This window comes from Denticeps clupeoides, chromosome 2 (assembly GCF_900700375.1).
Source record: "Denticeps clupeoides chromosome 2, fDenClu1.1, whole genome shotgun sequence".
Lineage (NCBI taxonomy): Eukaryota > Metazoa > Chordata > Actinopteri > Clupeiformes > Denticipitidae > Denticeps > Denticeps clupeoides.
This window is the reverse complement of record NC_041708.1, coordinates 13,749,629-13,775,302: the sequence shown is the minus strand read 5'-3', so window position 1 is coordinate 13,775,302 and position 25,674 is coordinate 13,749,629. Positions and strand designations below refer to the sequence as shown.

Here is a 25,674-nt window from a genome sequence, read left to right as displayed (position 1 = left end):
CAATTAAATTGCAAAATTTTGAGTATTCAGTAACATGTTTGTGTGTGTCTGTACAGCTCTCTCATCACCATCACCACTCCTCCAACAAAAAGTGGGGTCAGATCCACCAGTGGATGGTAGGGCAGGGTGCATGATTGAAATTTGCCCTTTAACTAATAAATTGTGTGTGTTAACCAAATTTTCTACCCGCCACCATTTTGTAATTACATTTTGTTTTGAAGAAGTAGTCACTTAAACTTAAATCTAGTTAATTAGCCATACAACTTACTTTCTCAGGCCTTTTCCACTCCTTGTTAAATTCCTGCTGTCTTGTTTTATGTTCATCCATTTACTCTTCTTGCAAAAGCTTCTTCCATTAGCTTTACACCAGCAGTGTACATGTGTGTTTGTGCTTGATCTCTGAAACCCTGGCCATTTGTATGCTGCTGTGTGCATTTCTATACAGTCATTCACTAGACTGTCCCCAATAAGTTAGAGCATGAGTAGAATTATAAAGTAAGTCAGTTTCCATTTCACAGATTAAGCCTAGTCCTAAAGTAACAGAGACATTCAGTGAAGTTCTACATTCAAAAACATATTTGGGCTAGGTTTGAACGGACTGAGCCCATACCTTTATTTTTTCTTTTATTATTACATGCAAGTAGTTTGCTCACAGCGAAGATGGAAATGAGGAATTGCTATGTTATAGGGGCAGTTATTTTTAATGTTTTCATTGGTGCATCAGTTTGTGTCTGGTGTTAAAAAGTGCAGAATCAACACTTCAATAATGATGCATGTGTGCATATGTATTCTAACCCAAACAATATTTGGAGGTGGGCGTGTAAGTATGTGTTGGTTGGTTTTGTTTTTTTCCCTCTACCCTGCTGGAAGCTGAACTGAGCAATAAAGCTGAGACTGAGTTATGCGCTGAGTTATAACCTTTGATTACATAATCGAACCCCACTGTAGCTCTCCCAGAAGTAGTAAGTTGTAATGTGTGGCAGTGTGTTTTACAGCAGTGGGTTAACCTGCCTGCTTTGGGGTGCTGTATTAACAGCATGAACTGGCGAATAGATCTGCGGTCAGTTTTGTGGAACTTTGTGTGTGTGTGTGTGTGTGTGTGTGTGTGTGTGTGTGTGTGTGTGTGTGTGTGTGTGTGTGTGTGTGTGTGTGTAATAAGATGAATAAATGGTCAGCATCAGGCCTCTCCTAAGGAGTGCGGAGACAGATTTGTATGGACCAGAGTGATAATTTCATCTTTCGTGGCCAAGCCATGTCCTGCTTTTGAGTCATTTCATTCTAGGCTGCATGTCATTTTTATATATTTTTTTATAAGAATCTCTAATTATTGAGTCAGGCATCTGGCTCTTATGAGGAACAATAAATGTTATTAGTATCGGTGCAATGTTGAAAATCATGGTGCTAGTAGGGTTAAATTACGGTCTCCGGGATTTAACGGCTATTTATTAATTTATTTAAGAGAGATGACTCTCTCAGAAAACATCTGTGTAATAGACTTTGTGTTCTGCTTAAATACTCCCTCTTGTTTGGGGCTTTCACATGGTGTGTTTTTATATATATATATATATATATACACACACACACACACACACACACACACACACACACACACACACACACACACACACAGAACAGGCCAAAAGTTTGGACACACCTCATTCAATATGTTTTCTTTAAAAAATCCCCAACAGTGTCACCAGCAAAACACCCCCACAACATCACACCTCCTCCTCCATGCTTCACAGTGGGAACCAGGCATGTGGAATCCATCCGTTCACCTTTTCTGTGTCTCACAAAGGCACGGCGGTTGGAACCAAAGATCTCAAATTTGGACTCATCAGACCAAGCACAGTCAGCTTGACTGTTTTTGCGACTACAAAATTGTGGGGACAATTAAAGTTTTTGCAATTTTCCAGACTGACTGACCTTAAAGTAATGATGGCCACTCATTTTTCTTTAGTTAGCTAATTGGTTCTTGCCATAATATGAATTTTAACAGTTGTCCAATAGGGTTGTCTGCTGTGTAGTAACCTGATGTCTGCACAACACAACTGATGATCCCAACCCCAGTGATAAAGCAAGAAATTCCACTAATTAACCCTGATAATGCACACCTTTTGACTACCTCTTGAAGCTCATCAAGAGAATGCCAAGAGTGTGCAAAGCAGTAATCAGAGCAAAGGGTGGCTGTTTCGAAGAAACTAGAATATAAAATATGTTTTCAGTTATTTCACCTTTTTTTGTTAAGTACATGATTCCACATGTGTTCATTCATAGTTTTCATTCCTTCGGTGAGAATCTACCAATGTAAATGGTCATGAAAATAAAGAAAACACATTGAATGAGAAGGTGTGTCCAAACTTTTGGTCTGTACTGTGTGTGTGTGTGTGTGTGTGTGTGTGTGTGTGTGTGTGTGTGTGTGTGTGTGAAAGTTTGTGACACACATAAAAATAGATAAGAATGGTTGTATCTAAGAGATTCTTCCCTCTTGTTTTTTTGCTTGTAACTATTACTCCTTTTCCATATCTCATCCCATCCTGCTGTATAGGCTGACACTGAAAAGGCCCAGCACACTCAACGATCCAGCAGCCACCATAGGAGGGTACTTCCCTTGCCATCCTGTCTCTCTTCTTATTTTTTCTTCACCCTTTATTTATTCTCTCCACATCTACATCTCTTTGCATTTCATCTTGATTAGGGTTTGGGGGACGATGCTATGTCCGTCCGTATCAGCAACAGCAGTTACAGGGTGTGTACTTAATTTATTTTCATGACCATATGATGCCATGTGAGTTGTACAGAATTATCCGTCTTTTGCTGTGTGTTTGAATTGTCTTATGTTTTTCCAAGTCATCTGCCTCACTGCGTGATCTGGGAAGCTCACATCGGAGCCGGCCTAGTAATTCACGCCGAAAAGATTTGGTGGTGGGTTTCGTTGTGTCTTAGCAATGCTCGCTTGTTCACTTCTACTGAAAAAAAGCATGATTTTATTTACATTTATTCTGTGTTTTTCTGTTTGTTACAGTAGGGTAAAAGTTACATCTAACTTGTTGGATGTTTTTTAGAATATTTTTAGAGCCTGTAAAAGCTCTAGCTACATGACTCTCCTGACAGGAATGTTCAGTGTACGTCTGCAAATGCTGGCTTCTAGCCATTTATAAATGATCCCTGTTCAGATTTGCACATGATCCGGAAACCATCTTGATAACATTTTAGACTGTAGGTTACAGCAACTTTTAGAGGAGAGTAATCCATTGACCCTTGCTATGATGCGGACTCTTTAGTGGTGGTTTTCTCCTGCTTCTAAAGTCTTGTGTAAATTTGCTTGTGTTTGACCTCCTATGGCTGTTTTTTGTTTGTTAATGTCACATAACTCGAAGCTCATCCTGTTTTGGCTTTTGAAAGTGACTTCACCTGCTGCTCTCTCTGCAGTCAGATGGGCTCTCCTCCAGGTCAGCCCTGAAGAGCTCAAGCTCTACAGTACGTACCCTCAGCAACATCTCAGTATCAACTTTAGAAAACTTTAGAACAGACCTCAGAAGAAGTTGGGAGTCTTGGATAAAATGCCAGACACTACTGTAAGGCATCTCACGCCTCTGTATCACTGCTTGTTAGAGCTCTGTGTACAGTGACCTACATAAGAAGACGTCGGTCACAAGTAGCTCCAGGAACCTGCTGGTCAGTAGGCATGCAGCTGCTTTGCATGAGAACTTTCTCTCTTTTTGTGTGAGTCTTGTATCTGAAAAAGCAAACTAATTATTTTAAATAGAACTGATTTGTATTACCAGTTTGTGTGTGTGTTTCTTGTAAAATGGGGCTTGGTTCTGAAACACATTCTTCACATACCGCCCTACTAGACTGGACTGTACCATGACCAAAGGAACTACAGCACCCTAAAGAACTCCAAACCTCCTCCACCGGCCCTCTCAACCATGTCCAGTTCAACCGTCCAGCCTCGGGTTTGTCTCTCACCTTTGCCCTGTCACACTGCTCTTCTATAATGGGTGGCTTAGAATTTTGCTGAAGCTAGTGCTTTATAACACTTGTAGTCGACTTGTCATCATTAGTCAATGCACACAAGTTTAAGTCTTCAACTCTAAGTCAATAATGAATACCAGTGTATGAAGTACTACCAATATCTTGTGCTAACCCTTTATTTTATACTGAAAAAAATTGTCTTGAGAGATCCCAGAATTTACATTAAATAACAATTCAGACTAGTTAAGACCAGGATAAGCCCCTCATCCAACAGTGTTCAATGTGACCCGTTTGATCACATCCTGCGGATTCCAGTCTGTCTTCTAACCGCACACCCCTGCACACCCCTCCACAGACCCTTCCCACCACCACCTCAACAGGCATGAGTCGCAGCTATAGCCTGGTCAGTGTTCACTTTTCATCTTCAGCTTGCAGGCCCTCACCGCAGTCTTCCTTATGATTCATTTCCAAAAGTGTGTGTGTGTGTTCTTGGTTAATAAATGCAGAATGCTTTGCTGATTGAGGCTTGAGCGATTCTCTGTAGTTTACATTGAGCCATGCACATCTACCCGCAGGCCTCCATTTACGATGACGGCGGCCTCTACAGGGCTGTAAGTGTTGTCCATGGTAACCTCCTTCATGATTGATAGTGCACTAGAGTCTGGTGTGAACATAAATGCCCTGTCTGTTTCTGCCACTTTACTCCTCCCTGCCCTCAGCCCTCGGAATACAGCTGGTACTCGTCGGGTGCCAGTTCCACCAGAAGTAGCCCGGTGGTGAGCTTCGCCTCACACAACACCCTCACTTCTCTAACAGCAGCCTGATCTGGGTTATACAGGTCATGTCATTTACCGTTGATTGTGCGCCGTTTGTTATAAATAATGTCTACTACCTACAATATGGCAGACATATTGCCTTTGTAATTCCCTGCTCACATTTAAACTGTAGGTAACAGCAACATTTAGAGGAGAGTAATCCATTGACCCTTGCTATGATGTGGCATAACATAAATGGTACAGTGGATTACATTAAAACAGTGCTTCTCGATTATTTTTTGATATGCCCTCCAGGAAAAAGTATTTCACATGGTTTTTCAATTGCTGCAGCTGATAAATTGTGAAAATGTGTAATAATTAGAGGTCAGCATAGATTAATTTTCTTAATCTAGATTCCAGATTAATCTACATTAATCTACATTAATCTAGATTAAAATGGCTCATTTGAATTCTGCCGAAGGCATTCAGAATATGTGTGCTACCCAAATAATGACTAAAAGTAAGTCTTTGAGAACTGGTTTCTCAAGCCAGATGGCGCATTAGACCAGGGGCTCATCTCCTGTTTCCAAAATGAATCACAAACTGCTTGAGAAAGCTGTTCTATTATGATAATTGGTGATGAAAATAAATTGTGTTCAATAAGATGTACTTGTGTTTACCAACTGTTTATTCAGTTAAATAGCTGCATCCATGTTACCACATCACGTTTGATGTGGTAATTTCACAGTTCAAAGACTCGTTCTCGCCCCCTACAGTGCAATTTGGCTAGGTATACATCCGCGCTAAAATATCAAGGTGAAAGTCATCATAGTGTAGCGGTTCTTCTTCTGTGTTGTGTAACTTTTTGATTTCGTTTCTTGAACCACAAATGATGAGCTGACACCCAAGAGATTTTCTGTGCAAAAAGCAAGGTCGCGTCAGAACATCGCGTCTTTCTGCACCTCTCTCTACAATATACAGTATTATAAGAACATTAAAAAATATTCACAAAATAACACATATGCAAAATATTCCTAATATGTACATAAATTAAAATGAAAGAAATAACTTTTTGCACACAAACCCCACACACCTCTCACAAATCACGCCATGTGTCCAAGAGAACTAAACGGGTCTCAAAAACAAAATAAAAGTCTTTAGGAAGTAAGAAACTAAAAGACACAAGAAAGAAGAAATATACTTATAAATCTAGTGTAACCATTTAACTCCGGCACAATAGCTTGCGTAGTATAGACCCAGCTCCCAACCCAACTTTGTGAATAGATTAATGGCGCTAATTTTTTTTACGTTAACACCGATAACGGCCCACCACTAGTAATAATACAGCCACTCTTCCAGTTGCTGCACTTTTGACTATGCAAAATTTCAAAATAAAACCCTAACCCTATTATCTACAGCTTTCTCTATTATCTACAGCTTTCTCAAGTGTGAAAGTGCATGATTGATTTACACTTTTAGTTTGACCCCAAAATGAAATCCCATTATAATCCCTTTAAAACTGTGTATTTCCATTTGGAACTGTTATTTTGAAACTTTGCATAAAAAGTGCAGCAAGTGGAAGAGCGGGTGTATTACCTTGCATTTATACAACTTATCAGCTACAGCAATTGAATAATCAACGTGTGTGTGTTCACAGTCATTTATGACTTGGTGAAAGTGGAAATTTTAGGTTTTTGTTTAATGAGTAAGAGAAAATCCAAATTGTAGCCTAGCAACGTCAGGGAAATAATAATTATAAGTTCCTTTCAAAACATTGCAATCTTGCCAATTCAGATTCTGAAAACGTGATGTAAACAAAGACAATGCATATTGTGCAACACTAGCGTGACGTAAAGTGGGTATGGAAAGTATTCAGACTCTCTTAAATGTTTCACTCTTTGTTATATTGCAGCTATTTTCCCTTAATGTACACCCCATATTGACAGAAGAAAACAGAATTGTTATTAACAATGGAAAAACTATGGGCAGCCATTTTAGGTGCCCGGGGAGTGGTGTGTGGGGACGGTGCTTTGATCAGTTGCACCTCAGTGGCACCTTTTTTTAACCGCTAGGCCACCACGGCTTGATGTCCCAACAGTGAAGCATTGTGGTTGCAGAATCATGATGTAGGGTTTTTTTGCAGATACAGGGATATCCTGTATTAAAACCTTCTCCAGAATGCTCAGGACCTCATACTGGGCCAAAAGTTTACCTTCCCACAAGACAATGACCCTAAGCACACAGTTAAAGTAACAGCTTCACAGCATCTCCATGACTCTCTTGAATGGCTCCGCAGAGCCCTGACTTTAACCCAATTGAGCATTTCTGGAGGGACCTAAAAATGGCTGTCCACCAACGTTTACCATCCAAACTGCCAGAAATGGAGAGGATCTGCAAGGAGGAATGGCAAACTTGTTGCATCTTTTCCAAAAAGACCCTGTATTATATCAAAAGGTTGCTTCTACTAAATACTGAGCCATGGGTCTAAATTCTTAGGACCATGTGATACTTCAGTTTTTCTTTGTTAAAACTATAAAAATGTCAACAATTCTGTGTTTTTTTTTTTTTTCTGTCAATCTGGGGTGCTTTGTGTAGATTAATGAGGAAAAAGTTAACATTATGATTTTGGCAAAAAGCAAAAAACCTTTCCGTATCCACTGTATATCTATCTTATTTAGTGCATAGTGCAGTCAGTTACACACAATTAATACACAATCAAAACACAAATAGACACTTTTTCTACCACAAGTATATGCAGGATGTCAGCTGCTGAGGTTGTGGCTTTTCAACCTAGTAGACTTGTCTTCAGTATTGGCACTTAAAAGTTTAACATAGCAAGCGTTCCTGTGGGGTCCTGTTTGTTTTGTGGTCCTGTACACAAAATGGTTTCACTAATGCTCTACGTTTACTTGGCTGTGCAGCAAGGAAGTGTAATAAGGTTTGTGTGCATGTGGACAGTGGTGTGGATGGATTAAGTAAAGAATGCCTGATTTATTTTATTTTTGTGTTTTTTTTAAACTTTTGCCAGTCCTCATCTGATGATGACTCTTCCAGCACCGTGTCCCAGAGCCGCTACAGTCAGGGCAGAAGAGGGAGTGTGGTGAGCCTACAGTCACATGTCTGTCTTGGCACACGGCAGGACTAGATAAAGCATGAGTTGGTGGGTGTGTCTGCCAACTGCATGCTTTTAGTCATAGATTGGACAGTGACTGGAACATAAATCAGTTTTTATCCTTAACCTCCCTCTTTTTCATTTGTTTGTTACTTGACACTTTCAACTATTTGCTTTCACCTGGTTTTTATTCATCTTTCCTTTGCCGCTGTGCAGTCATCTGACTTCTCTGACATAAGCGAGACAGCAGCAGATTATTTTAGCCGCTCCAATCGGCGTGGCAGTATTGTGTCTGACCTGGACGACATCAGTATCCCTGATCTGGATGGTGTAAGTGAGGTCTGCATGGTGTAGTGCTTCTCATGCTTTGTGCACAAAGCGCAAGTTTAAAGTTCATTCTGATCAGAAAAACATCCTGCTATGTGTGTGAATTTCTTTGGTGAGCAAGAAGTTAACCTGAAGTTAAACATGCCGATTTTACTGTCTAATCGATGTAAACTTTTGCCATTAACTGCATAATGTATTTATTTATACTTACAAACTTCTCAGGTGTGTGTGTTGACATTAATAGAAATAACTTGGTATCTGGTGTAATGGCTCTGAGGTTGTGCTGATCTTTTATTTTGGTTTGGATTGCTTTGACTGGGTGATTTTTGCTGAGGACGTCTACCACAGAAACAGTGGCTCTTTCCATCCCAGGGAACAGAGGACCTCTAGACATCATCTTCCTTACAAACCTTCTCCATTGGGAAGAATTAAATTGGTCTCAATTTCTTTCCTTTTTCTTTCCCCTTCCAGTTGGATGAAAAATGCGACAAGCAGTACACCGAGTCCTACAGCCGGGTGAGTGAGCATGTACCTAACCTCAAACCAGGCAAAGACTGAGACATATTGGAGTATTAGAATGAAATACTCCTGTTTACTTCAGCAATTGGCTGTGACTTCAGTAATATTTCAACAAAACTTAATCAGTCTGAAATTGGGACATTTCTTTAGATAAGGGTGTCTCTGTTTAAGCACATTAGTTGATCAGGAGTTCACAGGAGTAAACAGTCCATGTTGGGTGTAACCAGGTGAAAGATATCGGACTGAGTTGGTCTATGTCCTTTTGACCCATTTTTTTATGGACCATAGCCATCATCGCGCTGTGCTACCCCTGGCCTGTCAGCTGCTGCTTTGGCGTCTCTGGGCGGCACCTCCTCCAGACGGGGAAGTGGAGACCTGGCCAGCATTATTGATCCTGACTCATCCCTGAGCGAGCTGCGGGTAACCCAAGCCCACAGAAATAGTCATGTCTGGTCTTCATTTTGCTTGGTTCTTTCTTGAACGAACTTATTTCCGTTCTTTGTCTCTGCTGTGGGCCTCCTTGGTGAGTAATCTGTTGCTGGAGGGATGTGATCAGAGATGAGTAACCAAAATCTAGTATATAACTGGGTAATTGTATGAATGCTGCACTATCAATAGTGCTGCACTAATTTTTCACCTCTACCTTTTAATTTGGTGTCGCACTGCAGCCCACAGTCTACTGAGTTTTTAAATTTGAACTTGAAAACGAATGGCACAATAATAAAAAACTATTTCTATTTTAATTCTAGTATTTGAGTAAACTTCTTAATTTTTATGTATTTATTAAAACACACATCTGTCATATAAAATCAAAATTATTTAAACTTTTTTGCCATGCTCTGTCTATTAATGTCTCATGAAAGAGTGACGCCGATTAACAGTTTGATTTTAGTCCACACTTTACATCCATAATATGGTGGACCTTTTGTGAAATATTGCTTTTGAATAGTTGCATTGTGTACTTGAATAAACTTTCAGATGTATGGCAATATTTTTTTTATTGTAAAAATGAAGAATCCTAAATCATATTTATTGAATCACAATTGAATTACACAATCATGATCAAAGCATTATAAAATGCTCATTGGATGTGTAGTGTTTGCTGATCCCAGTCACTACTTTCTTCTGCCTATAAAGTAAGTTAGGTCTTGTATCTGATGGATTGTTAATTTTTATTTTACCCCTGCTGTATAAATCATGATTATTCTATCTGCGGTCAGGCAGAGCAGATCTTCTCCCCCTCCCCTCATTCACCCATCCGATTCCTCCCTGTCCTGCAGGATATCTATGAACTAAAGGACCAGATTCAGGATGTTGAGGGGCGCTACATGCAGGGGCTTAAGGAACTGAAGGTAGAGGGTCCTGAGCTCACTGCATGCCTCTTTCCACTTATTTTCTGGGTGCCTTTTGAACACTCACTAATCATTCACCTTTCAATCCACCTTCTCTTTCTAAAGGTGTGAAAAGCATCCAATTTTATACACAGTGTGTCATTGTGTAAGAGCTTAATTAGGTAAGAACTGCTAGATTGAAGTGGCACAACTTCTCTCCTCTGGTTGGTGAAGGTAGACCTGTGTTTTCCACTCTGTGTCATCAGACTATGCCAATCAGGCCACTGGCCTGGTGAGTTAATCAGCAGGATGTTGTGACATTTCAAACCATGAGCACAGGATTACTTCTGGAGATATTCCTACCAGAGCTCCTTTTAGCTCCTCAGGTTTTCATTTGAGCTGCTGTTCCACTGGCGTGAATGCCAGGCACCTTCTTGCTGTTCACCACCCAGTAAAACAGTTGAAAATGAGGTGTCATCCTGACCCCCTCTCCACCTGTTCCTGTCTGTTTGCTGTTGTGTCCTGTCCTGTAGGAGTCACTCTCCGAGGTTGAGGAGAAGTATAAGAAAGCCATGGTGTCCAATGCACAGTTGGACAATGACAAAGCCAACCTGATCTACCAGGTGGACACCCTAAAGGATGTGATCGAGGAGATGGAGGAGCAGATGTCTGAAATGAGGAGGGAGATGGAAGAGAAGTCAAAGGTCAGAGCTCCAACCAGACGTATAAACATGTATAATTGTTTATTGTCATAATTGTCCAGCCATGACCTTCCAACAAGAGCTTTGAAGAAATATTAAATCAGACAGTTGTGATCTACCGAACCTGAGAATAATTACAGTGTGGTTCAATTTAAAATTTATTGAGTATGATGTGTAAGGTCTATAGTTTAACACATTATAAAGATAACTAAAATTAACATAAATGGGAAGAAAAGTCCCCAGTCTTTGAAATACCATTAAAAAACTGCTGGGTTATTTACTGAAGTTAGTAGCAATAACCTGCACTGTCTCCAATCATGTGCCATAAGAAATTGTTTAAATGGTAGCCAACCCTGATCATATAGGAAATCTAGGAAAATTACTGCTTAATTTATTAACAGTAAACCTTCTTTTGTCTAATGGTGGCTGTGCTGCTTCCTCCTCAGGAGCTGGAGAGACAGAAGCATACGTGTTCAGTTCTGCAGCATAAACAGGAGGAGCTGAAGGAGGGAATACGGCAAAGAGACGAGTTTATAGAGGTGATGCCGACTTTGCAGGAACTCCATTCCAAGATCACAAGACCAATTGGGCAACTTTAGGACCAAATCTTAATACAGTAGTTGAAGCTAATAGCAATTGTGGCTCAGAACACTTAATATCTGATTTAGCCTCCAAGAAATTAGTCTGGAGTAAACATAAACCCCAAGGAACTATAACTGGAGCAAAGAGGTTTCACTACTTTATGTATTGGAGGAGTTGCCCAGTCTTGTGAAAAATGCCAACCAGTTGTTTCCATAGTGACACTTCTGATTTGCATGCACACGTTCCAGTTTTTTTATGCAATGTAGGAACAATCACATAATCTATAGAGTTGTCAATATTTCATTAGGTCAATGATAGGATAACTCGCAATAAATAGGTGGAGTGCCACAGATTCCAGATCCATCTTTATTTATCTTCCATGCCTCATTATGTCACTTGTTTTTTCCCCCCTCCATTGCTCCTTATTACTTTTTGTCTGTTATATTGTCTTTGCACTCACATTCTACTCCATCCATTGTGGTGCTGCAGGAGAAGCAGCAGATGCAGCTAAAGTTAGACACTCTGACTCAGGAGGTGTTCGGCCTGCAGGAAACCATTAACTGGAAGGACAAAAAGATTGGGGTAGGAGGTGCAGCATGCACACTGAGTCACAGAGAGCAGTAGACTGCAATCATCCACCAGCCAGTGCATCAACCAAAGATCCAGTAGATCCACTTGACTTGCACAAAAATAGCTGTGGAGGAGCTCATGAGACTTGCAGAGGTGCAGAGGGAAAAACAAACAAAAAAAAGTCTAGATTAGGTCAGTAATATGAGCTGTATTTCAGGTGTCATTCCATCTGAACAGTGACCCATGGTTTGATGCTGTCCTAAATATTCTGCACACTATAACAGTAATGATTCTGTTGATTCATTTTTACTCAATTTTTACATTCAAATGTTCTTCCGGTATTAGGGAGAAATTAGTCAAGATTCAAAATTTGTTGTACTTAGATTTTATATATTGTTAAAATACATGAGACGACATATTACAGCACCATAAGAGACAGGAACCACCAGTCTGTTGGCTTGTTCAACTTCTGATAATTTGCATGGCCTTTTAAAAAGTTTTTTTTTATTTGCTTCGATTGCACAATTTTGCATTACTTACATACTTTATTAACAGTACCGCTGCAGATCACTCTGTTTTGTTCTAAACAATGTGTCTGTGTGGAGACGTCATCAGGAAGAGGGCTCAGTTTGCCACCTACTGGATCTCACACATGAAAGTGCTACTGCTGAATCATTCTTATCACCCAGCTGGTTGGAGCACATGCACGTCCTCCCTTAAAATAAAACCACAGATCTGTGTTGCTCTGCTGTGTCATTCCTGTTTCATCAGACTTACTGCCTCATTTACACATCTGTGTTTCCTCTTGCTTGTTGCAACATATGCTCAAGACATGCCTTTGTTTGTGTGTGTTTCCAAACTGTGCCATTTTCCTCTATCTCTTTGTATTTCCTCTTTCTTTGTGTGTATGGATCAGGCTCTAGAGAGACAGAAAGAGTACTTTGACTGCATTAGATCTGAGAGGGATGAGCTCAGAGATGAGCTGGCCGATCTGAAAGGGAAGACCAGAGGAGAGGTGGGTCTGGAGCTGGTAGGACAGCAATCATCTAAGAAGCATGGCCTTCTGAACAGCTCTTTGCAGATTGTGAACATATTCATAAGGGAAATGTTGTTCTCTTGTTGATCAGTAAATGTATGTTGTAAAATGTTAATTCACCTTCAGTTAGAATCTCATGTCCCGCCCCTCTCACACAGAAACACGGCCTGGTCATCATCCCAGAGGGCACACCCAACGGTGACATGTGCCATGATTCGACCACATCTGGCATCACTGTGGTAACACAGGAGGCAGCACAGGTGCTAGAATCAGCTGGAGATGGACCTTTGGGTGAGATGTGGCATCATAAGACAAGCAGGACACACAAAATATTTATTAGTAGTGTTTTTTGTGTTATTATTGTTAATAATAAGGTTAAATGTCCTGTTAGTTGTGCTCAGATGCAAAGTTGATGCTTCATGAGCATTTACAGGTGGTCTGAATGGTCATGTTCTCTTCCCAGATGTGAGGCTCCGAAAACTTGCTGATGAGAAGGAGGAGCTCTTAGCACAGGTGAGAATCATGCATCAAAAAATTATCTTGTGGAGCGACAACATGAGCCTGACTATCCACACAGATCCGTAAACTGAAGAGTCAGTTAGAGGACGAAAAACAGAAGCACGTCAAGATGGACGATGTGGTCATGGATGGAGTGAAAATGGAGAACGGCACAGACCTGCACTTTATAGAGATGCAGAGTAAGAACCTACTTGGATGCACACACCATGACCATCAGTGTTCATGCCCAGACCAGGATGAACTTTCAAAGTAAAATGGATAATCACAGGAGCATCCAAGATGTGATTTCTACTATGGTTTAAAATGAATTATATGGAACTCTCATGATCATCAGTGGAGCATTCACCTTGTTTTTCTGCAGTTTTGTTTTTTCTGCCTCTGCAGTTCAACATAGCCTAATACATATTCATTTGAGTACAGCAGTTAGTCCATAATCATACCTTGAATTACCTGTGTACCTGAATTACGTACACATAACAGAGAATAAGAATAAGGGTTTCATCCAGGCAATGATGCAAATTCATTTGCAAACATAAAATATTATTTTAAAAAGTGTATTTCTGTGGACACAGGAGATGCCAACCGACAGATTAGCGAATACAAATTCAAGCTCTCAAAAGCAGAACAGGAAATGGCCACAATGGAGCAGAATGTAAGTGGTGAAACATTTCTGAAGCACTTCCTTAGTCCTCTTTCTCTCAGTTAGCCACCTCTGCTGTTCCACCTTATAGGTCACCAGGCTAGAAGGGCAGGTGTCCCGGTACAAGGCAGCGGCTGATAACTCTGAGAAGATTGAGGACGAGCTCAAGGTGGAGAAGAGGAAACTGCAGAGAGAGGTCGGTGTGAAATATATATTTAAATCAAATACAGGAAAGGTGAATTTTCTCTGGTAAATTCATCACTGGTCTAAAGTAAGGGTGTCTGTTCCACTTTTGAAAGTACAACACTCTGCTCTCTGCCTTCAGCTACGCACAGCACTGGACAAGATTGAGGAGATGGAGATGACCAACAATCATCTGGTGAAGCGACTGGAGAAGATGAAGGCCAACCGCAATGCATTGCTGTCCCAGCAGTGAGGGATCAGGCTTTCTGGACAGCTGTCCACACCGCAAAGCTCTTACCAACCACCACCACCCCACCCCAAAGCCTTTAAAACATGTCACTTACACACACTTCACAACAGCCAAGTCCCTCGTTCCCTTGGGCCACCATGGAGTGGTAGCCTTTCAGAAAAATTTCAAGAGACAAAAAAGTTTCTCTGTTATGGTTCCTCACTATGATTTTAATTGTGTCTGGCCGGGATCTCAGGTCTTGCTCTTTGGTCTGTCTTTGTCGGGTGAGTTTAAAAACAAATTTTTTCTATCCTAAAAAACTGCTGCTGACCATAACCCCCTCTCAAAGTGCCTTTTCCTACCTACAGAGGGCTCACACTCGTTACACTACACAATGATGTCATGTGACTGACAGTCAGGATTTTATAACCAGTTGTGTCTGCTGTGTTTTTTTTTCTCTAATTTTTTTCAAAAATATTTAAAATTATTGGAAGTAAGCGAGGAGAAATGTGGATAGGTGATTTTCTTTTTGCCACATTTTAAACATTAAAATTCATGCTATATCATCACCATAGGGCTGTTTTTGTTTTTTACTGATGCAGATATCCCAGGATTCCACTGGGCTCATGATCTCATTTAGTCCCCAATGCTGACGGTACCAATGTTTATATGAATTTATGGTAAAATCGGGATGGAGAGTAACAAATGTCAGGTGAAGTTCCTGGTAGCCTTCGCAGTGCTCAATAATAATAATTAACATGTCTCAGGAGCCCAAAGCAATTGTGACCAGGTCGAACATGAAAAATGTATTAATAAAGAACGTTCTATGTTCACTTCCCTTTCTTCATGCTGCTTTTTTTTTTTCCAACATGCAGTTCATTGCACTACATTGTGTATCTTGACCTAAACCAGACCCCTGTGCCAGCTACTGTCAGAGAGGCGGGGGGGTCTTCTTATATCATGCTCACAAGATTTGCAAAAATGGACAATCAACATGATCCTTCTGGTTAGGCATGAGAGACAATAGGGTGATAACTAATTTCATTTGTTTTGGTTACACAATCCACTGATCCAGTCTTCAACAGGCTGAAGACATCCTGTTGATTGAAAATGCTCAATACAGAATATGCCTGTTTATACACCAGCAGTATATATTCCTATCACCGTCTGGGCTGTCCAATTGTGAAAATTATTAAAGCTCTGGACATCAGCGAAAACTTGTGAAACTTTATTTATTGTTTTCAAAATTATATAATCTACAGTGTTTGTGCGGCTGTAATGCAACAAATACTATAGGTGAAGGAGGAAAAAGCTCATTTAGAATTCCCACAATTCCTACTGCTAATCATTGAGTGGCTCAGCAGTTCTGATTTCGGTTGGGAACGAGTGTGAGCTCAACATCTCTCAAACACTTTGTAGAGTTCAGGCAAGCTGGCAATCTGCAGCACGCTCCCATCCTCACTAAAGTGTTTTGGGGGGCTGAAAAGGGTGCGAAATCCCTTAAAGAGTACATGCTCCACGTGCCAGTGCCATGAAGTCCTGCCCCTCACAGTCTCCTCAACCTCCTGTGGAAAAAAAAAAAAAAAAAAAGCATTGTCCTTTAGAGGTTCAGAAATTCCAGTTTCCAGGGGGTGATTTAGAAACTGGATAAATCCTGAGAAGAGGAGAAGAACTCAACTCCAACGTGTACCTGAGGCTCTGCTCCTAGGTCAGTGTCCAGGGTGTATAGCTTCCTGACAGAGAAGAATTTGCTGCACTCAAAACTAAAGTCATGGAAACACTCCTTCTCACTGTCCCAGTTCACCTAAAGAACACAACACACTCCAATAGAGGTTTCATGTTAAGCAGAATAAGCCTCTCAAGCAAGGAATTTCTGCCCATAATCAGATATAGATACATGAACACACACAAAAAGTGTCTATCACACTTCCTGTCCAAGAACATGTACCTCTGTCGCAAGACGTAAGATGAACAGCGGAAGGCCCTCCATGGCTGGAAGGTAGTTGTCCAGCAGCAGCGGGAGTCCGGTGAGGTTCCCATCCTGTCAGCGGGTTTCAAAACAATAATGTTTTGACATTAAATAGCAGCTGTAATTATCATCTTAATATTATATTAACACGGTAAGTTGGACTACACAGACTGAATGGTGAATGCAACAGATTTCTGAGTAGAAATCTGTTTAGGCCAAGAATAGTTTTAAATCAACTTCCATAAACCTACACATTTATTTACCTCATCAATCTCTAGGGAAAAATAGTCCTCCAGCATCTCAGCTTTCCTCTTCAGGAAGTCCACTATGAATTCTGCGAGCCCTTCTTTTGGACCATCGTCTTCTGACCAGCCGCTCTCCTCCAAGTCCAGAGCCAGCATTGCCAGATCATAGAGTGGGGCTGGAGTCTGCATTTAAAGAAAAAAAAAAAAATTTAATAGAACATTTTGCTTCTCTGTATGGGGCTCTGTTTCCACTTCAGGTTGTTCCAAGTGGATATTTCAAACGGTTTGGGCTTACAGACAACCTCAGACAACCAAAGTTTCCAAAGTCGTAGATCAAGATTTGATAGAATAGCTCCTGGCTGTAGACAAGAACATTAAAAGTACAAGATCAGTAACACAGACCAGAGAGGAACAATGCGGGGGTGAAAATGGGGGGGGCTTGTCATCTACCTTAGTCTTGTGGTGTTCAGCAGGTAAAGCTTGGTGTGGTGCTGCACCAGACTCCACTGGGGGTTGACACAGCCCACAAAGGAGAGGTTCTGCAGCAGCTCCTGCAGTCCTGCAGACACCACAATCAAGCTAATCATATAAAAAGGCCTCAGTTCCAGTTAATTAAACTAAATAAGAACTAATGTTCTAGCATTCATTACACTGGGTCTGTGTGTATGTGCTACAGTACCTTTGTGAGTGTTTTCTGTGATCTCCTCTCGTAACTCCTTTATACTTGTCAGCTTGATGACACGTCTTCTTGCTGTAGAGGCAGCAGTCAGTGCATCCTCTTCCTCCTCCTCCTCACTGACACGTGGTCGCTTCCTAAACACACACCACGTAACCTGACTAATACTTTGTGGAATGTTTAAGGGCGTAGACAGCTGCATAATTTCACAGGAATTCATGAAAATGCAGACAACAAAAAAAAACATTTATTATATATATTTATGGCATTTATCAGATGTCCTTATCCAGAGCAACAAATAGTAGTTACAGGGATCATCCCCCTGGAGACACTAAGGGTTAATTGTTTTGCTAAAATGGTAGTAAGTGGGGTTTAAATATATGACTTTGTGGTCTTCTGGTTCATAGATTTGTGTCTTACTAAGGTACTCCCACCCACTACCACTAAGTCAACTGAATTGGTTCTATTCTAAAGCTCTATTTGATTAATGATACTGTGTGGGTTTTTTTAATCAACACCATTTGCAAAATAAAATATTGCATATAAGTATATCCATTGGCTCTTTCCCCCTCACCTGGGCAAGACTTCAGTGGAAGCTTCTATACTGTGGTTCTCTGGCTCTTTTGCAGTCTTCTCCTCCACCACAGAAGCTCCTGGCTTCATCATCATAATCTCCTGATTCTCCAGCTCTGAGGAGCAGCAGGCTTTATCCTCCACCAGCTCTGCCCCACTCATCTCCACAGTGGTGAGAACACTGGGCAGGGCCTTAGTCAAAGGCTGGAGGAAGGCATCCAGCTTCTGTGCTTTGGAGTCAGTGCGCACCATCTGATGGCCGTAGACTCGCTCGCTTGTATCTGGCCCACTGGATGAGATCTTTACGTCACTTGAGGTGGCAGGAAGACCTGGCAGAAGTGTCTGGAACCAGAGAGGAGCCTTCTGAGTACTTCTGTAACCAGTAAGACGGCAAAAAGTGAGGAACAGGAAATGGAGAGAAACTTCTGGAATTTTACCTAACCTGGGTAAAATAAGTGCGGGAGGAGTTTGACCCCAGCAGCCTGCTCTCGATATGCTTCTGAACACTTTCGATAATGGCGTCTTCGTGGAGGAAGTGCACCTCGTGTTTGGTGGGGTGGACATTCACGTCGATATTGTGTGGGGCAATTTCCAGGCTGGTGGTGTTTGAACAGAAAAATATTACAGGATAATACAAAAGCCTGCAGGTAAGAGTAAGGGGATAGTCCTACCCCAAGTAGAGGAATGGGTGTGTGTTCTTGGGCAGATAAGCTGTGTAGACCGTTTCTATGGCCTTTTTCAGAGCACTGGACTCCACTAAACGATCTGCAAAAGATGTTTAAAAAAAAAAAAAAAAAAACCCCCAATGTAAAACACTGCTGCTCTAAAACAATGGTTAGGTAAAGGGGTACAGACCAATGGCCTGGAGGTTGGGGAAATGTGAAAACATGATACTATTTAGTCAGATTCACATGAAGGGTCTTTCGTATGTGCTTATTCCATTGGTGCCAAGCTAAAAAAAAAACAAGATCAGCTTATAAAAACAGAGATCTATTTTCATAGTTGGAATATGCATATAGCATATTAGAAGCACATACACAGGATTTACATAAAAAATATACTCTTGCTAGTAATTTGTGTTTCTTGAAGAAACTATCCTCATGTGTGTAATTATTTATGCTACAAAAAGAGGAACTTTGATGATGTTTTTACTGACAAAGTGTAAAATGGAACTGACAGCTCTCCTTTCTCATTCTGGACAATCTAAACCCCCAGCAGTCAATAAATCACACGTGCAAAGTAATACCAGAAGTGGCAAAACACACAAAAAAAAAAAACTACTTAACGGCCATGATTATTTCATATTAGAATACTACTTGAACTCATACGTGGGGCAGTGGTGACCCAGTAATCAGAAGGTTGTTGGTTCGAATCCCAAAACACCAAGGTGCCACTGATCAAAGTACCGTCCCCACACACTGTATCCCGTTCACCTATAATGGCTGCCCACTGCTCATAAAGGGTGATGGATTAAATGCAGAGGACACATTTCGTTCTGTGCAACATGTGCTGTGCTTCACAATGACAATCACTTCACTGCCCAATTCCATACTCACACATTATTATTCATTAAACGTTTTTCAACATTTTTCAGTAAGTATAATGCACAAATAATTATTAACAGTTGAAAGTGGCAATCAGTTAGACTAATGAATGATCTACAAGCAAAAGTCTAACAGACAGAGAAAAATAACAGAACAGTCTCTCTCTTTCTACACTCAATGCCATTGAACTATAAACAAGTGTAACATGTATGTAGTACTTATCGTGCCTTATTACTGGGTAGTTCAATATAAAGTTATGACAAAAACCATACAAGCAGTTTGAAAACTTGTCGTGTGATGCACGGGACACAGAAAACTAGTCTCACTTGTTAAAACACTTTTTAAAACAAACTTCCACAATAAAATTATGTGAACTCTATAAGCATTCAGGCAAAATTATTGCACCAAATATTTCAATGTATAATGGGTAACCAAACTGTGCAACACTTATAATAATGTTTATGCAATATCAATACATGCAAATAAAATTACCAAGATGGTGTGAGCTACTTGAGTGCTGTTAAGTTTAACATATGATAGCCAGTACAAAGAGTTAAAATGTGGTGCATTGTATAAATATTTTAATTAAGCCTGATAAACTATTCAATATAACATATATAAACTGACAATTTTCATATCTTTAAAAGGGAGGCCTGGTCGGAACCTCTGCTCTGAGACCTACGGTTGATGAATAGGATGACTATGCATTTCTTGACTGAGTAGTTGGCATTGGAGATATAACCCTTGAGTTTGAATGACAGTTTCTGATCATCACAGCCAACTTCAATCAGCTCCCTGTCAACAGGACACATCCATTATTTTTCTATATCAACAACCACAGGTCCTTCTGTGATGTGAAAATAACAGAGGGGTTCTCACCTGCTCACCACCACTCCAAACACAACACGGATGTTATCCAGTATGGAAGCATTGGGCAATGTCTTTACCTCAGCTACCATCTCCCCTTGCTTCCCCCCCAAGACAGAAAAATACACAAGACATTGTGTGAGACATATGATACGTGCACTCACAAATGAAACCAGAGAAGGGATCTCACCTTCTTCACAGTGAAACTTTTTCCTGAGTTGTGTATAGCATACCTAAAAGATGAAGCAATGGAGGTAAAAATACATTTTAACACATACAAGCAACATAACCTCTAAAGGTCAGAAGTAGGTCAAATTTTAATCACAATCATGATTTCACTGCTACAATTAAATTAAGTTGATCGTCTGCGATTTTAACATTTGAATAGCGGGTTCTGCAGCATATCAAATCAAACACTTTCTCAACCAATAAAATAAATAAATAAACACCTGTATATTTTGCAGTTCATTGTCTATAGTTCTTGACAAATCTATACAAAATGCCTCTGTATATGGACCTGCCCTATCTATAATTATCTTTTCTAATTAATCAGGCAAACGGATGTTAATTTTTCATATTTCATAGTGCCCTGACCAATCATCTCTTAAGCCAGAAAATGTTGATTTTTATCACCAAAAATATTTAGGCCTGTAGTATGAAGCCCATGGAGACATTCTGTATGTGATTATGGGCTATATAAAAAAAAATAAATGTTGTTGTTGTTGTTCCTTGTAGTATGTGCCTTTTGTGCACTTTATCATTGGACTCTGCAATTGCTATATATATTTTTTGTTAGCCCTTTGTCTTGGATACATTTGTTATTTATGAGTTGTTTTTTATTTTAAGTTTAATTTTTAACAGAAAGCTATGTTCATTTACTGCTTGTTCAAAATAGAAAGTGCAATAAAAATGTGTTTTACCTAAATAACCATGATTATATTCCATAATCGTGCAGCCCTAGTTAGAAGACGACTAAAGGGATGAGAAAGGGTGTCCCACAATGCTTTAATTCTCACACCCACCTACTCACCACCTCGACAATCCTGGCATATTCCTCACTGGGGCTCCTCAGGGCTTTCCTGCGAGTGGAGACGTTGTAAAACAGATCCTCCACCTGTAAACACAGTCACTACAATAAATCAAAGCACATATGAAAATGTTATGGGTGACAGTAGCCTAGTGGGTAACACACTTGCCTGTAAACCAGAAAACCAGAGTCACAGGTTCAAACCTCCCTTCAAACCCCGTTGTGTGTCCCTGAATGTATCCAGCAGAACTGTCTATGTAACTACTGATTGTAGTTATCAATAATTATCAATGTAAATATGCACCAACATTGTTTTACTTTGCTTAGCACAATAGCGAGAAGAAGAAACAAACATTTCAATGTTCTCTCTTTGTTAACATGGTAACATGTTTTACATTTAGATATTTGAAAAATTATTTAATCATCAAAAGCAAGACCCTCATTTCTAAAGCGAGTGTTAGTCTATTTAAAACATAACATAATAAAACATTAAAAAGCATTTCAGTACATTAAACACGTTCTTGCATTGGTGCTTCTAATCAATTAAATGTTTGCATGCGAGTGGTTACCATAATATGGGTTCCCTGGTTACCAGCACATGGCTTCGGTGGAGCCTTCAGCTTCCCGTCACAGTAACTGGCTCTGTGGAAAAGGATCAGGTTGATAAGGTTCACTTCCCAGACACTCTTTTCTGAGAGTACCAGCTCACCTGTAGGCACACTTAGAATCAGCTGTTTTTGTTGTGATGGTCACATGAGCAACGTGACTTATGCTGGCAAGAGCCTGTGAGAGAAGAGTAAATCATAAAAAATAAGTAGAGTAAATTATAAGAATAAATCCAGTTAAAAATATAACACACACTCACTCATTGACATGTATATTTAATATGATATACAGGGAGTGCAGAATTATTAGGCAAATGAGTATTTTGTCCACATCATCCTCTTCATGCATGTTGTCTTACTCCAAGCTGTATAGGCTCGAAAGCCTACTACCAATTAAGCATATTAGGTGATGTGCATCTCTGTAATGAGAAGGGGTGTGGTCTAATGACATCAACACCCTATATCAGGTGTGCATAATTATTAGGCAACTTCCTTTCCTTTGGCAAAATGGGTAAAAAGAAGGACTTGAAAGGCTCAGAAAAGTCAAAAATAGTGAGATATCTTGCAGAGGGATGCAGCACTCTTAAAATTGCAAAGCTTCTGAAGCGTGATCATCGAACAATCAAGCGTTTCATTCAAAATAGTCAACAGGGTCGCAAGAAGTGTGTGGAAAAACCAAGGTGCAAAATAACTGCCCATGAACTGAGAAAAGTCAAGGGTGCACTTGCCACCAAAGAAAGGTGGCTATATTGGTCGCTGTTTTGTATGTCAGAAATGTATATTTGTGAATGTGGAGATGTTATATTGGTTTCACTGGTGATAATAAATAATTGAAATGGGTATATATTTGTTTTTTGTTAAGTTGCCTAATAATTATGCACAGTAATATACACCTGCACACACAGATATCCCCCTAAAATAGCTTAAAATAAAAACAAACTAAAAACTACTTCCAAAAACATTCAGTTTTTGATATTAATGAGTTTTTTGGGTTCATTGAGAACATGGTTGTTCAATAATAAAATTATTCCTCAAAAATACAACTTGCCTAATAATTCTGCACTCCCTGTATGGTATTGTGACAGAATATGAAACAGACCTCTCCTCTGAAACCATAAGTTGCTATAGCAGAGAGGTCTTCAAATGTCTGAAGCTTGCTTGTAGTGAATCGCTCACAAACTATTTCCATGTCTTCCTTCTGCTAGGAAAAGGGATCCAAACACAAGTAATCAGACAGATACACAAGTGTGTGGCTAAATGGGAAGGAGCAGCTACATCTCAGAAAGACCAAAGGCTTGCCCTGATGCCCGTTCCATTGTCCTGAATCTGGATCAGTTTCAGTCCACCGTCCTTAACGGTCACCTGAATATTAGTTGACTTTGCATCCAAACTATATAGAGGAAGAAATTTAAAACACAGAATGCAGATAAACGTTAGCATAATTCATTTACATAACTTAATATAGCATGCACGGTACCATAATACAATTTATACATTCACAGAACTAGTCAAAATTGTTAGAACTCATTGCTAAACGTTTTAATGCCCAATGCTCTCTCTGATTGAAAAGTTCTGCTCACCAGTTCTCCATCATTTCTTTAATCGCATTCGCAGGCCTCTGAATAACTTCTCCGGCCGCAATGCGATTAACTACCGTCTCGTCAAGCCTCCGTATCACCCCAGCCATGTGTTTACTTTCCGAAAAGTTAAATTATCTAAGCGAAATAAACTAAAACGCTTCTAAATATCCGCGCACGCAAAAATTTCCGCGTCGCCTAATGGTCCAGGTTTTGATGGTCCAGGAGAACGACTACAGCACGCGCCCGCTCATTGGTTGGAGTGGTAACATGGTAAAACTACAGAAGCCTGTAAGGGGGGGACGCGTTATTTAATTCCAAGTCGAATGATAAATCGGATACATAGTTGTCGTTGTGCGCGTAGTTGTGAGTTGGTAAAAGTGTGAAATTTGAAACGTGCATAGGACCAACACTAGAAACGCCATGAGGACTTTCTTCTCTGTCTGATTTGCAGTTGTGTTCCACATTTCAGTTCACTGCTTGGTCACTATCATAGATATAAACACTAGATGTCGCAACACTAGATGTCGCAGCCATGTTGGACGGGGATCTGAGCTCATTCAACCACACTTCTCTGATGGTACAAGCGAAGATGTGGAACTTTTGCGCTGCGTAAGGCTGTAATATCGAATGATCAAGGCATAACATTTCAGACCAAATTACAGACCAGAGCACCTGTCTTTTTACCCCCATCCCGTAGGAAAGAGCTTCTGTATGGACCTGCCCTGTCTATAATTATTTTTTTCCAAGTAAGCAGGTAAATAGATGATTTCCTTGTCTGAAAAATGTATTGTGTATAGCTCATTGTAGTTCTATGTAAATCCATACAAATTCCTGTTGCTTTGGCTAATAGCGTGAAAGCACGTTGTAAGTCACTCTGGAAAAGGGCGTCTGCCAAAAGCCTTAAATGTAAATGTAAATATAAATGTATGAGTGGTCATGCTACAGGGCTGATCATGGTCTTTCAGTGAACATTGCTGGCCTTTTTTGTGGTGTTGTATTTGCACCTATATGCAGATTACATTTTGAATAAAAGTATGCTTAATTTTCAGAAACCGCTTCTCTATCAATGTATTCATGTCTCGGTCATAAACACGTGTCTGAATAAAAATCGATTCTCAAATTTGCCTGTTTATGGTTTTTTACTGTTGTATTCCACCTTGGTCCTTTTATTCATTTGAAAAGGAGCGCATCCCTGTCCGAAGATGGCGGCTTTGTTGACGCATGCGCTCTAATAGATGGCCCCAATCAACGACATCTAGTGTATACATCTATGGGTCACTATCGGCACTATCGATCATGTGTTCAAGCCTATACGGCTACACAGTATGTGTAGACTGGTCTAGAGTCTATAATTTAATGAATCATTAAATACAAAGAAAATCATTCACAGATATTTAAGTAAACAGCAATGACCCGGGCTTTCGTGAACATACATTTCAGTTACAGCTCAGCTGCTGCAGCAGTCCAGCCTGTCACAAGGTGACAAAGGATTAAGATCCATTGAAAAAATTGAATTGACCCAAGTGTATAATTCAGTCACAGTACTTTCTAAAATGTAAGTTAGATATCAGTTGGATTCTTTATTAAATGATTCTGACAAGATGTACTGTAGAGTGAATGGGGGTCTGAGCTGTGCACCCCCAGAGCACTTTACAAGAACACTGTATAGAAGAATAAAAAAACACAACAGATAAAAGAAAGAGCAGCTGTCACAAAGATTAAAATATACATCAAAGATAACATTAAATATAAAATATATTAATAGGAGTTTTAAAATAAATAAAAAGACTACAGGTCTTTGTTTTCGGGAGGAACATAAATCTATCATAGTAGTTTAGTAGTGGAATGAAAAAAAGGCTAGTAATTGACTTCTCAATTACTTAGAGAGACCTTAGAGAGAAAATGGAGTTTGGTTAGCAAGGACTTTGGGATCAAGTGCAGGTTTTTTAATGGACTACTGGATGGATGATAGCCAGACTGCTGTTGACAGGTGCAAGAACAATATAATTTTAAAGCAGTACTTTAAAATGAAGCATACAGTACATATGTATTGAAATATTAATTTATTCAACTGTGCCATTGTGTCATAGCATAGCACTACCAGCC

The 25,674-nt window shown here is 40.0% G+C and overlaps 2 protein-coding genes across 18 annotated transcripts in view; one reads left to right on the top strand and one right to left on the bottom strand.

Annotated features, from left to right (window-relative positions):
• The window catches only part of lrrfip2 (leucine rich repeat (in FLII) interacting protein 2), a 29,741-nt gene extending 14,423 nt beyond the window's left edge, over positions 1–15,318 (top strand). Inside the window, exons 4-28 of one of the 16 annotated variants that reach the window (XM_028970754.1) lie at positions 57–116; positions 2,549–2,602; positions 2,699–2,749; positions 2,851–2,925; positions 3,433–3,480; positions 3,616–3,678; positions 3,858–3,959; positions 4,334–4,381; positions 4,554–4,589; positions 4,698–4,754; positions 7,762–7,833; positions 8,062–8,175; positions 8,644–8,688; positions 8,980–9,111; positions 9,972–10,043; positions 10,556–10,726; positions 11,170–11,262; positions 11,795–11,887; positions 12,792–12,890; positions 13,070–13,202; positions 13,375–13,424; positions 13,489–13,609; positions 14,003–14,082; positions 14,162–14,266; positions 14,396–15,318. In XM_028970754.1, the coding sequence (XP_028826587.1) occupies positions 57–116; positions 2,549–2,602; positions 2,699–2,749; positions 2,851–2,925; positions 3,433–3,480; positions 3,616–3,678; positions 3,858–3,959; positions 4,334–4,381; positions 4,554–4,589; positions 4,698–4,754; positions 7,762–7,833; positions 8,062–8,175; positions 8,644–8,688; positions 8,980–9,111; positions 9,972–10,043; positions 10,556–10,726; positions 11,170–11,262; positions 11,795–11,887; positions 12,792–12,890; positions 13,070–13,202; positions 13,375–13,424; positions 13,489–13,609; positions 14,003–14,082; positions 14,162–14,266; positions 14,396–14,506 (2,085 nt within the window). In that variant the 3' untranslated portion in view covers positions 14,507–15,318. The remainder of the gene's footprint in view (positions 1–56; positions 117–2,548; positions 2,603–2,698; positions 2,750–2,850; positions 2,926–3,432; positions 3,481–3,615; positions 3,679–3,857; positions 3,960–4,333; positions 4,382–4,553; positions 4,590–4,697; positions 4,755–7,761; positions 7,834–8,061; positions 8,176–8,643; positions 8,689–8,979; positions 9,112–9,971; positions 10,044–10,555; positions 10,727–11,169; positions 11,263–11,794; positions 11,888–12,791; positions 12,891–13,069; positions 13,203–13,374; positions 13,425–13,488; positions 13,610–14,002; positions 14,083–14,161; positions 14,267–14,395) is intronic. The other 15 variants (XM_028970755.1, XM_028970756.1, XM_028970757.1 and 12 more) reach the window with 15 other exon arrangements.
• On the bottom strand, positions 14,975–23,822 carry mlh1 (mutL homolog 1, colon cancer, nonpolyposis type 2 (E. coli)). 2 transcript variants are annotated; one of them, XM_028970771.1, is made up of 19 exons: positions 23,569–23,822; positions 23,288–23,378; positions 23,088–23,186; positions 22,093–22,166; positions 21,953–22,025; positions 21,379–21,470; positions 20,547–20,589; positions 20,369–20,457; positions 20,172–20,284; positions 18,617–18,710; positions 18,388–18,541; positions 17,947–18,287; positions 17,376–17,509; positions 17,147–17,255; positions 16,992–17,055; positions 16,715–16,879; positions 16,431–16,523; positions 16,173–16,286; positions 14,975–16,047 (listed from the first exon to the last, which is right to left on the bottom strand). In XM_028970771.1, the coding sequence occupies exons 1-19, from the start codon at positions 23,673–23,675 to the stop codon at positions 15,877–15,879; spliced, it is 2,220 nt and encodes a 739-aa protein (XP_028826604.1). In that variant the 5' UTR covers positions 23,676–23,822; the 3' UTR covers positions 14,975–15,876. The 2 variants fall into 2 exon arrangements, with proteins under 2 accessions (XP_028826604.1, XP_028826605.1); XM_028970772.1 differs by having other exon boundaries at positions 15,934–16,047; positions 16,160–16,286.
• Between the last annotated feature and the right edge of the window lie 1,852 nt (positions 23,823–25,674).